Consider the following 15575-nt stretch of genomic DNA (forward strand, 5'->3'; position numbering starts at 1 on the left):
CAATGTGACTGCAATAAAATTGAATGTATACATATATTAAAATAACTGCACTGTTTCCCTCTGCCTGATCTCATTTTGAAGGGGACTAAATGTATTTTGGCTGACTGATTAAATGAATGATTGATGAGCTAATGTCTGTGTGATTGGCTGATTAAACAGCTGACAGACTGGATTGATGGCTGAGGGCACGGACTGAAGGTGAACACATGCACTTCGTAGCACAAAGTGAAGTAGAATCCAACAACGTGCTACACTCCAGCCGCAACTCAGACATCACCACTCCGAGGAGTACTTTGCTTTAGGACATTCAGAGTGGCCTTAACTACATGCGTCAGCACTGTGTAACTCACTCTAATGGCCCCTGCAGCAGCGGAGAGGGGGTAAACTCCATCTGCCTGCTGCATGCAACCCCTGGACCTCAAAATTGAAAGGATTCAAACTCTAGAAGGATCTCCCACTCATACACAGCGGTAAGGCGGCAGCTGCTGTTTTAAAGCTTGGTATCACATTGTGCCGGTGTCAGGTGTGGGTTAGGTGTGCCTGGCCGGGGATGAGCTGACGTCCACAGTCCCCTGCAGCTTCCTCCTGAGTGTTAGCGGCTGTGTCAGCGACACAGTGAGGGCACGTCACAGTAGCATTACCCACAGAATGTTTACCCCATCCCCTCACCCCTCTCCCTGCGCGTTCCATGTGACTGGGTCGCCAGGGCTTCGTGCTCCTGCCAGAGACGCCCGGGACTCCAGCAACACACCCCCGAGATCTCCGGCTTTACTGCAGGCTGTTTGCACTCTGTGAGTTACTGGTGTTTGAAACATTACTCACTGGCTTCTCCTGCAGCCAGGCTGAGAGGCTGGCCAGGCCACCGGTCACCAAACACGCCAGACGGAACAGTGACATCATTCATCAGAGTGTGGTGGAGAAGGTGATGTCACAATGGGACTCAGTCCTCCTGATCTTCTGCGTGCATGCATGTGCGCGTGTGTGTGTGTGAGCGCATGTGCATGTGTGTGCGCGCGCCTGTGCGTGCCCGCTTGCCTGTGCGTGCGCGTGTGTGTGTGAGCGCATGTGCGTGTGCGCGCGCCTGTGCGTGTGCGTGTGTGTGTGTTGGAGGGGTAAGGGTTGGTTCGTATTAATTCTTTTCATCAAGTAGTGCCTGTGAAACTCAAAGAGAAAAACCCCCATCCCCTGCGTTAACTTCAGCATGCCAGTGCCATATTCATACATGACAGGCCCCTGGGAGCCCTGTTCATGAGGGGATCGCAAAGGGGTCCAGCGGACCAGCAGACTCACCCCTCTCCTGGGACATAGGCGACTGGCTCAGGGTGGAGTGGGATCCCACGTCCGAAACGTTCCCAGGGGTCTGAGGGGCCATGTGCGTCCCTGTGAGGGGGGGGTACAGAGGGAGGCACAGTGAGATGGGGGCCACCACGCTCTGAGCTCTGAGCGCGCCCCTACACAGCCGCTTCGTCAGGAGGCTGAGGAGAGTGTTTGAGATGAGGGCACTGGGCATCCAGCCCAATTCCCACATAACTTTCCTGAAAGCACTGAAAAAAAGCGACACCCAGTTTCCACCGGAAAACCCACCTCCATCCACAAACAATTTCATTTACCGTCATCCTATTGGATTTAGGTTCGATGTGCCTCTAACATGAGGGAAAAAAAAGCCATTTCCGGTCAGAGATGTTAATTCACCAAAGTGCAGCGAGGCCATGGTGGTGTCGTGTGGCAAGGGCAATCCCACCAATGGCTGACCATCGCCACTCTGCATATATTTCATTCAGCCAATCACCACACTGTACAGATTATATTATACTAACTCATCCGTACCAGACACTCCAGCTTGATGTTCTGCTCTGCCTCCACATTCATTTTTAATGAGCTCTGTTCTGCTGCAATTACCAGTACATTCAACACATACACACAGAACAAAATGCTTACATCCTTAAAAGACGGGTTAAATAATTTATCATGTGACATTTGTTAGCACTTAAAGAGTTCTCAGATAAAGAATGTACAACTTCCCCTCCAGTGAAACACTGCCTAGATCAGTAACTGCACCATTAGAATGTGTGCTCAGACATCTTAATATTCAAATAAAGTCCTGTTCTGAGATTTCATTGTGAGAAGACTCTTTTTGGGACATCCGTGGTTTTAATGACATGCATCCTGTACAGGTGTTAAGCTTGGAAGGTGAAGGAGCTGCTCAGGTGTTCAGTAAAAGTAAAGAGTGCTCTCTCTCTCTCTCTGCTCTGCAGTCAGGTCTGCAGATGCCAGTCACCCTTTCCTGCCAATCATTCCCCGAGCTGAACAGGCCCCGCCTCACCAGCATGATTGACAGGCCTGAGAGGGGTCAACCAACAGGGCAGGCTTCAGTCAGGATGAACACCAGAGTAAAAACACGCCTCAGACATCAGGTACCACGTGTAAGGGCATAAATCTTATCTATATTTAATGACCCCCACATAGACTTTACGTGCTGTAGACAGATTTTACACTGAGCTGACATCACGGCACACGTGCATGAAGTGAGGGAACCAATCACAGATAAGATGGCATACCGCCAACCTTCAGGCTGCCCGACTCAGGGTTGGGGGGGGATGGGGGGGGGCGTCATGGCAACTGCCTGATGATTGATTACTCATTGGGGAGGTTTACAGTAAATTGCTGAAGTGAACTTTTCTGTGGTGCAGAAGAGGATGCCCCAGAGAGGGCAGTATTTCAGAGGGGTAACGTAGGGGTTAGCGGTCACGCTCAGACAGGCCTGCTGCCGAAAGACCAGGCCGAGCTGAACCTCTGGGATTTTAGGAAAACGTGATGCGGCTCATGAGGGAGAGCGCTGAAATGGAGGAACATTTTTAAGAGGAAAAGAGGGCCATCGGAAAAACGCACGTAACCACTGCTGCAGCGTGCCGGCCGAGAGAGTGATGTTTCAGTAACGGTGAAAAACACTCTGTAAACACAGCGCACACTCACATCACAATGTTTTTTTCCCTCCTTTCAGACAGTGCGGTCGCTAATTACACCGCTAACACTGACCTGGACCAAGAAGGCCAACGTCACGCTCTGCTATTAATCTGCTATTTTTGTTGTTATTATTATTAGTAATAGTAGTAGCAGAAGCAGTATGCATATTATTAGCATTAGTATCATTATTATTGACAGCCCCAATTAAGACACATTATTTTTATATCAAAATACAAAGAACAGATATTCTGCACCATAGGCGGGACTTCAGCTTGCAGGAAGTGATGCAATGGGGGCAGAGAGGAGAGGAAAGGAGGCGGGGCGTACCTGGCACGCTGGCGGGCGAGATGGGGCCGGATCGGGAGTGGTTGGAGCCGACAGGGGAGCCGACGGGCGAGGGGGAGGGCCCGCTGCGCATGCCGGAGAGGTGCGGGGAGGCGTGGGGCGAGAAGGGCGACTGGGCGGGGTTGCTCTGCTCGCCCTGGCTGCTGGTGGAGCCCGACGCGCTGACGGCCGAGCCCAGCCCCGCCTCCGTCCCCGTCGGCAGGTCATCGATGGAGCCCGACAGGTCCTGCAGGGGGAGAATTCGGTTAAATTTGATTCATTACATCTGTCTCTGTGTGTTTCTGACCTGCCTCTGACTCTCAGGGACCACCTCTACTGTACATCACTGCCCCCCAACCCCCCCCGTCCCCCAAAACCATCCCTCACCACGTCACTGCACGTGCAGCCACATAAAACCATCAGCCACCAGCGTTATGGCCCGAAACGCAGGGCCTCAGACCGGCAGAGACCCTGAAGCATGCTGGGTAGCCACATGCTGGTTCCTCAAAGAGGGCTGGTAATTAAGCTGGTGTTCCCCAGGCCTGCCACCCAGAACTCCTTCTCCGTGGTCCCACCCCTTGGACTCTTCCCAAACGCTCATCAATTAGCACTTCAAGGGCCCTGCTCTGAGATCACCCAGCGCAGCATCTGTGGGGTGGTGTGGGTAAACACTCCCTGTCCTTCTCAGCAGACCCACAGGCTGATGTCAGGCACTCCGATGCGAGACTGCAGCGGTGAGGATGAAAGCTGACTGCTTCTCAGAGCGAGCTGAGCTGAGCTGCCCCCGCAGGTCTCCGGAGAGCGGTGAGCACACGCTCATGGTTATTCCTCCCGATTCTGAGCGCACCTCATCCTCCCCCCGTCAGGACGCATCAGCGGCCCGCAACCCGGCACAGCGGAGGAGGCAGGTGTTTTGGCGGGTGCAGTAATCACCCGTCTAACCCAATCTGCGCCCGGGTCATTCCCTGTCACACCGCAGTGGGTCACCGCTGCATGTCACCGTATGCAGTCTTCAGAATTTCTCTCTCAAACGAGAGCTGAATCCCCCTTTCTTCCTTACACACAGAAAACAGTCCTTCCTTCCTCTGAGTTAAGCACGCCCGTTTATTCACAAACAGTGCCAGTCATCTGTCATCAGCAGGTAATGAACTCATCACTCTCAGCTCATTGCGGTGACAGTGATATCAGGATTAGCTCGAGAGGCCTGTATGCGTCCCCTCGCCCAACTGGAGGGAGCACTCAGGTACTCAAAGATTTGCAGCACAACTGCCTGCTTGATGATCACACCAATTTCTGTCCCCGTGGGCGGGGCTTTTACGCAACACTGGGCGGCTGTGATTGGCTGACGAGCAGAGAGAGAGAGGGAGATGGTGAAATGTGAGAACAGTGTGGCGTCTCTGTCCTCCGGTTCTGATCCACAACGAGCACGCAATACCGGCAAGCACACCTGAGCCCGGCACACCTGAAACAGGATTGGCTCCGGACCAAAGGAAACCACAGCTCGCCCGAAGACGAAACGCAAACGCAAAAGGGTGGAGGAGGTGCCAAACCGCCCCACGTGTCTAACGAGCCAAAGCGCCCCCTTCCAAAGTGGCCCTGCTCCAAATCGCTCCCCATCCCCTCTCTGCTACAAATTACTCAGGGCATTCAGTCTCCAAATAGCTGTCAGAAACGAGCAGCTGGCATGGGGAATCCGTTCACTCACCTCGCAGACATGTAATTGTCATAATGAGACAGACACTGAGGTGATTACGGCCACCTAGGCGTGTTATGAAAGCAGATTTCAGCTACGGCAACGGTGAAATAAACAGCACATCCCGCACGTAACAGAGAGCTTCTGGAGTAATGATTACTGAACAGTGGGGACAGCTGCATTTGGATATGATTACACAGGATCACCTCCACGTCTCGCTGTCCGAGGGACAGGTCAGGTCGCAGGTTCGAGAGGCTGGTGAAACACAGACTGACAGCCGGACGTGCAGAGTATCTCACTCTGAACTCCCGTCCTGGCTCACTAACCCAGCCTATCTGGCTAACTGTGGCGGAAAAACTGTTCCAACATGGACGGAGAACTCCTGATTGAACGTGCGTTTTTACAGCATTAAAATAATATTTTCTCAGGAAAGCAGGGAGTGAGTGAAAACTGACAGAGCTGTCCCAGGCCGGCAGGCCCCTCATCCATCACCTCAGCCCAGGATGGAGACACCACTGCCCTGGAGTCTGCCCGTGCCGGGACACCTCGTTAAAAAGATATCAGAGAGGTATCCAGACTCCATCTGCCCCTCTCCTCCACGGGACAGGGTCCCGGGTGCGAGCGGGGGAGGAGCGGGCCTGTCTGGCCCGGGACTGACCCCGCCCCTCCGACGCTGGGGACGCCGGCGGGGAGAGGTGTGAAGAGAGGATCGCTGTAGGAGTGAGTGTGGCAGCGCGCTGTTCTCACACACCTTTCCTGTGGACTGTCTGCGCTCAGCCCCGGTCTCTCTCCCTCTTCCTCCCTCCCTTCGTCTCTCCTTCTCTCCCTCCCTCCCTCTCTCTATTCCTCCCTCTTCCCCTCCTCTCTATCAATTTCTTCCTCTCCGTCTTTACAGCACAAACACATGAGAATATTCAGCAGACGGCATAAAGTTATGGAATTTCTGGACACTTTCAGGATGTAAGAGGCTCCCAAAACAAGAACGCGGCACAGGATGACAAATTATTCTGCGTGACAAGTAGAAACAAGAGGAGTAAAACCACAGCGGCATCTAATTAAGGGCTGTAACAGACTGGATGAGCGATTTATTGAATGCCCCGCAGGAGTGGTAAGCTTGGCCTCGTTCTCCTTCCCTCCTCTCTTCCATGTGATAAACTGAGTCAGCTCTCCGCTTTTCGGGGCTGAAGGCTTCTGAATCATCTCTGATTGGTGATCAGGGACGGATCATGGAAGTGACACCTGGGGGAGTCTGAGGATGGCTGAGGGGTGAAGGGACATTCAGAAGGGGAGAGGCGTGTGACAGGCTGAGGATGGCTGAGGGGTGAAGGGACATTCAGAAGGGGAGAGGCGTGTGACAGGCTGAGGATGGCTGAGGGGTGAAGGGACATTCAGAAGGGGAGAGGCGTGTGACAGGCTGAGGATGGCTGAGGGGTGAAGGGACATTCAGAAGGGGAGAGGCGTGTGACAGGCTGAGGATGGCTGAGGGGTGAAGGGACATTCAGAAGGGGAGAGGCGTGTGACAGGCTGAGGATGGCTGAGGGGTGAAGGGACATTCAGAAGGGGAGAGGCGTGTGACAGGCTGAGGATGGCTGAGGGGTGAAGGGACATTCAGAAGGGGAGAGGCGTGTGACAGGCTGAGGATGGCTGAGGGGTGAAGGGACATTCAGAAGGGGAGAGGCGTGTGACAGGCTGAGGATGGCTGAGGGGTGAAGGGACATTCAGAAGGGGAGAGGCGTGTGACAGGCTGAGGATGGCTGAGGGGTGAAGGGACATTCAGAAGGGGAGAGGCGTGTGACAGGGTGCATGGAAGGATGCATTCGTTTGCTTCAACGTCCAGGATCTGAAGCGAGGAAAACTGATCCAGAGTGACCCAGCGGAGCATTGCTTCACAATGGAAGAAGACAGGTACCTTTAAACTGAACGAAGGATCACAGAGTAACATTTCGATGAGAAGCCGGGGCGGGGTGATCAGGTGCTCTAACAGTAGGCCAGTCCCAATGCCTGACCCCAGCGTCTCATTCAGGAGGCCGACGTTTACAGGATTAGTCTTTAAGAAATGACAGCTGCACCACATTGGCTAAAACAAAACTCAAAACTATTAATCAGGGAACTGGGCAAATTCTTTGGCAAGCGAAACCACAAAACATTACATCTGTGGTCTATGAAAGGCTATGAACACGAAACCATTTTCCGAAATTTTCACACGAAACCGAGTAAATTCATTCAACGAAATTACCTGTAACGTAATGTCAGAGTTAATGCATAAACTTTTATTGTTTTATTTCAAGATTACAGCTGTGTAACAGAATGACATTAGAAATGACATGGTTTACTGTACTGTAATATAATGCCAGAATGTTAAAATCACCATAGTAATGATTTACCTTTAGTGAGCGTTTATGGTTCTTTATGACACTGCAAGGCCTGGCTGTTAGCGGAGCCCAGCTCTCACTGGAGACTCTGTGTCTGGAAGAGGTTTTACAGGCCTCCTCCTGATTCTGTCCCAGTGAAAAACACTGCGTCATAGTGCCTGCGTTAGAACTGCGGAAAATCATCTGCTTCCAGCTTCAAGCGCAGCTGATACTGAGGATGAAGGTGGAGAGAAAACACTGATAACATCACTGCATTCTGCCACCCTAGCTATGGATGACATCATTATACTCCGACAACCTAGCTCCTGATGACATCACTGCACTCCGCCACCTTAGCAAAAGATGACATCACTGCATTCTGCCACCCCAGCTCCTGATGACATCACAGCCCTGACATGTGTTGCCCTCTCCTTACGAAACACCAGACCTCATTTCATCGCTTCCCCATCCGCCCCCAGTGTTCGTTGGCTGACTCCACCCCTCCTGCTGCTGGTGATCCAGGCTTAGTTTGGAATGGGGTGGGGGGTGGTGGGTGGAGGGGGGGCCACAGACTGTGAGGAAGATGCTGAACCTGAGCCTGTTATATTACAAAGAATATAAAGAAACCTAAAATGAAGGCTTCCACTGTGAGCATTGTTGGACCTTCTTCATTAGGAGGCAAACGCTGACAGTCAGCGGGACTGTGATCAGGCCCTGTGAACGGGGACGAGCGCACATGGACCGCAGACGGTCAATTAGGAGACTTATCTCCATAAGCAGCTAACGAAGCCGTGATCTGCTGCCACTTCTCACCAGACGAGGGGATTAGCATCGAGTTTCTCCGCAACTCCCCAGATGACACTGGAGAAAGATGAGGACCAGCGAGACTACTTAGCAGAGTGCTATTCCCCTAACAGAGGGCTAATTCCTTTAACAAAGGGCTATTCCCTCAACACCACTCAGCGTATCTAATAACACCGATAGCACTGAAGAGCGAGCGGTTTTCCGCTATCAGAGAGAAATCCTGCACACATCCTGCACTGTGGTCCAGCAGCAGATCGCTACTGAGCTCCGATTCATCAGTATTCCACTGAAAAACCTTAAAACTACAATCATTTAACGTTTTCATTACAACGAAGCAATTTAATTATCAGAGGCTTTAGTGGGGGCACATTCTGAGGCTGCTTGGTAGCTTTGATATACAGTATTTCAGCATGAATTAAAGTCTTCATTATCCAAAACGCTTTTGTTTTCCTCCCATTAGGGGCACTGAAGGACCACTTAGCAATGGCACATATTTGTCCCGGCCTCTTCCTGCGTCTTGCATTAATATTTTCTCTTTATTCTGTTTTGCTACGCAGGCTTGTTACCCACAGACTCTGCTGCCCATCCCCTCTCAGTCACTCACATGAAAAGACAACCTAAGTAAACACACTTTTAACCTCCTTGTTTGTGATTGGCCCGTTCCTTCAGCTTAGCCCCTCCCCCGAGCGCTAAAGGGCCGCCGCCCACCCTCAGGGCGACGTTTAGCCCGCTAAACAACACGCTGCGTCTCTCCCCCACCTTTCTTCCTCGCCGGTGGCAAGCGTTAGCGTAGCGCCACAGTCACCCGCACACGCGGCGGTGCGTGCAGCAGAGACATGACGGCCGTGCAGAGCAGCTGTCTCGCCACCAAGTGGCTGGCGCTACGCCGTCACCGACACCAGGAAACCTCCACCCCCCCACTATCGCTCTGTTTCTTCCTCTCCTTCCCTCAGACCCCGTATACCTCTCCTCCTCCTCTTCCTCCAGCTGGGTGGGGCATATTCTCAAGCTGCACACTGAGGCAAACAGTAGGGCCTCCATTTCAGGAGGGTGAAGGGAAGATGGAGAGGGAAGAGAGAGTTTTTAATTTAAAAGCTCTTTAACAGCTGTCGAAAATTGCAGAAACAAAGAAAGAGAGAAAAATGACTCCAAAAGAAAAAAAAACAAATCAAACCCACACGGCCAGATCAAACTCCTCCTACGTCCTGTTACACACCCGTTACTGACAGCCTCATGTCAATGCAAGACTGCCTTCATTACCAGCCCCAAATTTACCGCCCACTTAGCACTGCCTTCTTTCATACTGTTAATCACTACAACGCATTTTATAGATGGATAAAGAAAGCGAAAGAAAGACAGGCAGACAGAGAGCAGCTGAATACGAATAAAAACGGAACAAAAGATGCTCTTAATTGGGTCTGTTTTGCTTTTGATTTGAGGCTTTTATTGTATTTTTTCCTTCCTTACATTTTTGCTGCTTTTAGCATTCTGACCAGATGCCCTTGCACGCTTGCTCTCTCTCTCCCTCTCTCTCTCTCCCTCTCTCTCTCTCTCTCCCTCTCTCTCTCCCTCCCTCCCTCTCCTTCTCTTTTATCGCAGTAATTCACCATGGACTGCCTGAAGCCCGCTCCCTCAGACGGGCAGGGAGAGAGAGGGAGAGGGGGGAGAGAGAGAGAGCGAGAGAAAGAGAGAGGGAGCGAGGTCTGAGGCGAACCTCAGAGCCCTGCTCATTACCAATGCACCATTCTGCTGACTCAAGACCCTAAAGCGGGCGGTTACACAAGGACAGGGACGAGCGGAGCATACTGATGGAGCCGTGCTGAAACCCTCCTCCCCTCTCCTCTCACTGTGCAACCGTCCTAATTTTTAACCACACTGCCAGGACGCTGCAGGCCCAAAGAGCCTGGGCCTCGCCTTGATCTCTGCCCGACAACGTGAGGGTCCAGTGGGGCCCAGAGCGAGGGACTGAGGGGCTCATATCCACAGCAGATAATATGGGAGATAAATGCTTAAGAATACTGTTTTTTGTTTCGGGGGGGATAACTGAAATACCATAAAATCCACAATGTAAACTTATCGGAGTACACGTGTCGTGTAAAGGAATACTGGGATTGCTAAATTCAACAAGGAAATTCCCCAAATTCCCTAAGTGTGTATTTACTTGCAGTGGACCATCCTGATCTTGAACTCACACACTACAACAACAGGACAGCAAATACTAACAGAAGTATTAAACTGCTATTAGTATGAATCAACTATTCGTGCATAAGCAGTAGATCATTGTAAAATTACTTGATATCAGTTTCATAAGACTCAATCAACATCTCTGAAGAGGTCTGGTTCCCTTTCTTACTCTGAGTCAAAAAAATTATCCCAAACTGTACAACACTGTCAGACTCCATTTGGTGCTGTGTGCAGTACACAGACGGACCAGCAGATGGCAGACTACAGACTGTGACTATGCACAGCTGTGATGGCAGATTTGACAAATATAATCTCCGCAGACAGCTTGATTAAAGCGGCTCCTAGCCTGTCTCCTGCTGGGGGGAGCCGAAAATATGTTCCCCCATCAGGGACGAACCTCCCCCTCCACATGACACTTCCAGGAGCACTTCCTGTCCAAACGTTTATTCAGCCATCGCCAGTAATGCTGTTACCATGGTGAAAATAAACAGCCATCGATCATTAATTAGTGAAGACTGACTCAGTCCCTCAGGAGCTTGGAGGTTACAGCTGGAATCGATTGTGTCATTAATTTCACATTTTCCATATTTGTATGAGCTGTCCGTGCCTCTGCTGTTATGGGATAAGAACGTGCACATGAGGATGTGTACGTGGGGGTGTGCATGTGTGGATGTGCACGTGGGATGTGCACGCTGGGATGTGCCCGTGGGGATGTGCACACGGGGATGTGCACGCAGGGGTGTGCATGTGCGGATGTGCACGTGGGAATGTGCACACTGGGATGTGCACGTGGGAATGTGCACACTGGGATGTGCACGCTAGGATGTGCACACTAGGATGTGCACGTGGGAATGTGCACGCTGGGATGTGCACGCTGGGATGTGCATGTGCGGATGTGCACGCCGGGATGTGCATGCCGGGATGTGCAAGCCGGGATGTGCACGCTGGGATGTGCAGCAGTCCAGAGTCTGATGCTCAGCACAGTGACGGCTGCAGTGGTTTTTATTTCAGTCTCAGGTGAACAGGAAGCAGGAACAGGAAGTGGACCCATGCGCTGACTGCACCGCAGCTCCGTGGGAGGAACGGCCTTCTGCAGCTCACCGCCTGCTGTTCCCACACTCACCACCGGGGGAGCTGTGAGGCAGCTGAGGCTGGAGAAGGAAGTAAAAAGTGCATTCCCCTTTTCTTTAGGGTGATTTTAACGTTGTTAACGAGCGCCGTGGGCAGTCAGACGGAGGCCAGAGGGAAGACGCACCTGCAGGCTTAGGGACTGCGTTACGCAAGCAAATCCCTGCTCACCTCCCCAATGGACGGCAAGTCAGAGCACACTCACCTGTCCAACCCCCACCTGGGGAACAGGTGCTCTCTGAGGTAACCCTCACCCTATCCCCTAACCCACAGCCTAACCCTAACCCTAACCCCTCACCCTAACCCTAACCCTAACCCCTAACCCTCAGCCTCTTCCTAACCCCTAACCCTCAGCCTCACCCACTAAGCACTGAGGTGTAGCAGGACAGACAGTGAAGCTGCCTCTGCGTGTGAGTGGGCAAAGCAGATGAAACCGTGAATAAGAAGCAAACATTACACACAGCGTGTGGCTTCTCTCACAGGTGACAGGGGGGTCACAGATCCTGTGAATCCAGGAGATGACCACGAGAGCATGAAATTCAAAACCACTTCCTGTTCATTCGTCTCAACGATATAAACACGCACGTGTGAAAGCTCTCCCACTGCCTCTGACCTTAAACACGCAGAACCTGGGCAGCGGAACCCGTGAACGCTGCCTGTGTTTCAGACAGAGGACAGGGCAGAATGCAGAGAGGAGGGGAAACCCGATTCGAGCATCTGCTGCCTCTGTATCAAACCCCTCACCTGTCCCAGACTCTGGCAGAGCAGGAGGGGCAGGCTGCGTAGGTCACACATGTTAGAGGACACTGTGCACAGTCACAGAGGATCTTTAAAGCATCATTACACTCTGGTTAAGAGCTCATGTGGGCCAGAGATGGCGATGAATTATTAAAAAAAATCCCCCTTCCACGGCACATGAGCAGTGAATATAGATGTGCCGCAATATAATAACGCATCCGTCTGGGGACGGAAAAAGACAGAAAAAGAAGAAAGAAAGAAAAAAAGGAAATCACGGGAGAATGTTGGGAAACATCCAAGTCTTTCATCATCTTTGACGTGCATTATTAAAAAACATAATTAAGCCCACATAATTACCTCCCCTCCCCTCTCCGGGTGGATTGGTGGGGGCGCGGGGAGAGAGGGGAGGCCGTTTCGGCCGCCGTGCCCCTCAGCTGGCAGAGATGGCACGCCGCCAGCCGCTGCTTTTGTCTGCCGCCTTGGTAACGGGCGCAGCCGGGCTGGCCGTGAGCGCATGAATTTTTTGGTGCACACGTTCTCCGTATCGAGCTCTCCTTCATTTGCGTAATCAGAGGTCTAGACAGCGCACACGGTCCCCAGACACAACACGTCACTTGGCACCCTCCCCGGGGGGGGGCCTGACAAAAGGCCCTGTGGTGCTCATTCCTCCCGACCGACCAAAGTGCTCCGTCGAGGGGGAAAAGGAAAAAAAAAAAAACCTCTTTGGACATAAAATCTGAAACTGTCAACGGCGCAACCATAATCACAGTGCTGTTTTCCAAAACCAGGCCATGCCAACGCGAAAAACGTCACAAAATTTAAAACAAAAAAAAAGGAAAAATGGACTGAAACCTTTCTGCTGTCAGCCTCTCTGCTGAGCAGATTACACACAGGCCAGCAGAGATTACTGTAACATCTGGCACTGTACCCACACAACAACAGACCTGCAACTCACCTGCGGGCCCACTGCTACTCTGCAAAATTCAGCTGCCTGGCCAAGGAAACTGCGTGTATCTGGTTAATTACATTAAGCTAAACCAGCAAGGAAAGATGAACTACACATGGACGAAGTGTGATACTTTTCCTCTCAAAGGGGGACAGAGGAGCAGTCTGCATTAGATGAAGCCTGCTAAGCCGGGTATAGGTGAAGCTGTAATTATGCCAGTTTGCGTTTTTTCCTTTGTAGTTCCCACTGGCCAGAGCGTTGGGGGCGACAGACAGTGAAATCGCTGCTGAATCCGAGGACCCTCGGTGTCTGTGCCTGCTAATCTGCTCATCTTTGATAAGACAGGCATTAATCTTTCATTTCCTGTGAAGTGACTCAGACACCATGCAGCACAGGAGACAGGGCCGGCACTGGCGTCCGATTCGCCGCCTGGCCTGTCACTCACCGTCTGCACCAGTCAGCGCGAGCGCAGAGGCTGTGTGGGCGGGGCATGGCGGAGGGTGCCCGCAGTGTGAGATGGGTGAGCATCTCTCCCAGGGAAGGCAGAAAGCTTTCCAATGGCTCACGGAGCTCAGAGCCTGCACAGAGAGCCCGAGTTTAGCGGCAGAAGGGATCTGTGATGCAGGCACCAGCCATAACTCCAGAGTAAAAGCCGCTTGTTTTCGGGTGGGTGTCAGTATTCATCTGAACGTCACGCCCAGAGAGAGTCCCCTTCAATGGAGGCAGGACACGGCTTCCGATCGCTAAGGACTGAAGGGCCTGGAGTGACAAACATGACCCAAAAAAACAAAATAAAACAACATTTACTTCATGGACAACGGCAGCCTAGGTCCCATCCCATAACCTCGGCCTGCAGCCCAGGCGTCTCTATGCAACAGCGATGTTAGCGGCTTTGCCGCGGCATTGGGAGGTGAATCCATTGCAGCAGTGGTCACTCAGACAGGCTGAGGCCCGGCTACACCCTGCTCACGCTCGGTCACGACGCCCTGGTGCTGCGGACGACAGGCTCTCCCCGCCACCCGTAGCGAGTAGCGATGGGTGCCTTGTTACAGCCCGGCGGTAACCTACAGCACTGACTGGACAAAGCAGCTGCGTGGAGCTGCCAGTTCAACTCCCCTCAGGGGCACTGCTGCTGGACTCTGAGGCAAAGTACCCAGCCCAGAACCGCCTCAATAAAACGCCCAGCTGTCCATGCAACCTTTGAAAGTCAGTGTGGATAAGAGCGTCTGCTAAGCGTGTCGATATTCTGCTGCCGTTTGCAGGGCTACCTGCAGTCTGCTCGCTGCTCTCTCTCAGTGACAATGGAGAGGGGTGCAACTGCCGCGCAATCGGGGGGTTCTTTTTCTAATACGCGCAATTTCATCGCCCCAACTGAATTTTCAAATTTGTTTGTCCTTTCAGTTGTTTAAACAAGTTTTAACCCTGAATGTGGTTCTGAATGTGAATCTCACAAAAGCGACTGTAGATTGGCTAAAATGCTCTTTTTTAGCCAATCACAGCAGGCTCAGCCCTCGAGGAACTAAAAGCCTCTGACTGGCTGAAAATGTGTGAACAGCAGTTTCTATTATAAGGAAGAAAACAGCAGAATGTAAACACCCATCTGAGACTTACAAAAGCCTGTCAAGCATTTCAGATATGCAGGATTTAATTGTATCACAAACTATTTGAGCAGCATGCAGACGACGGCTTTGCGCTGCTTTCAGGGGACCAATTCCGAGGTATTACTTTTGACATGAAATAACTTCCAGGAAGGGAAGATGCGAGAGGCTTTTGTTTCTATACTTGTGTTTTCCTGTCTTTTCTCTCTCGGCTCACCCATGAGGACAGAAGGCAAACAGAGAAATCCCGTCTCTGTAATCCTGTGATCTACTGAGAGAACAGGAGGAGCAGGAGCCGAGCGCGTATGCGCGCACACACACGCACACACACACACACCCCTACACTGTCTCTCTCTCGCTCTCTCTAACACACACACACACCCCTACACTGCCTCTCTCTCTCTGACACACACACAGATACCTACACTCTCTCACACATTCTCTCTCTCACACACACACACACACACACTCCTACACTGTCTCTCTCTCACTCACACACATATACACACACAGCACATCCACACACACACACACACACACACACACACACACACACACACACGCGCGCGCGCACACACACGTGTACACACACGCACACACACCCCTACACTTTCTCTCATACACACAGACACACACACATACACACACACACACACACACACCTACACTGTCTCTCTCTCTCTCTCACTCACACACATACACACACACCTACACACATACACTCACTTCCACAGACACACACACCTACACACACACCTACACCTACACACACACACACACAGTAACAGCAGGCAGGCCTGTGCTAATTTCCCTGCCTGTGTGGCAGCCAGGCTGATGAGCTCTGC

The 15575-nt window shown here is 51.9% G+C and overlaps 1 protein-coding gene across 11 annotated transcripts in view; it reads right to left on the reverse strand.

Moving 5' to 3' along the window:
* The window catches only part of arid1b (AT rich interactive domain 1B (SWI1-like)), a 96534-nt gene that overhangs the window by 26986 nt on the left and 53973 nt on the right, over positions 1-15575 (reverse strand). For all 11 annotated transcript variants that reach the window (XM_036549231.1, XM_036549232.1, XM_036549233.1 and 8 more), the window contains exons 5-6: positions 3292-3535; positions 1291-1380 (exon numbers count right to left, since the gene is read on the reverse strand). In XM_036549231.1, coding sequence (XP_036405124.1) covers positions 1291-1380; positions 3292-3535 — 334 coding nt within the window. The remainder of the gene's footprint in view (positions 1-1290; positions 1381-3291; positions 3536-15575) is intronic.

Source organism: Megalops cyprinoides, chromosome 17 (assembly GCF_013368585.1).
Source record: "Megalops cyprinoides isolate fMegCyp1 chromosome 17, fMegCyp1.pri, whole genome shotgun sequence".
Taxonomy (NCBI): Eukaryota; Metazoa; Chordata; class Actinopteri; order Elopiformes; family Megalopidae; genus Megalops; species Megalops cyprinoides.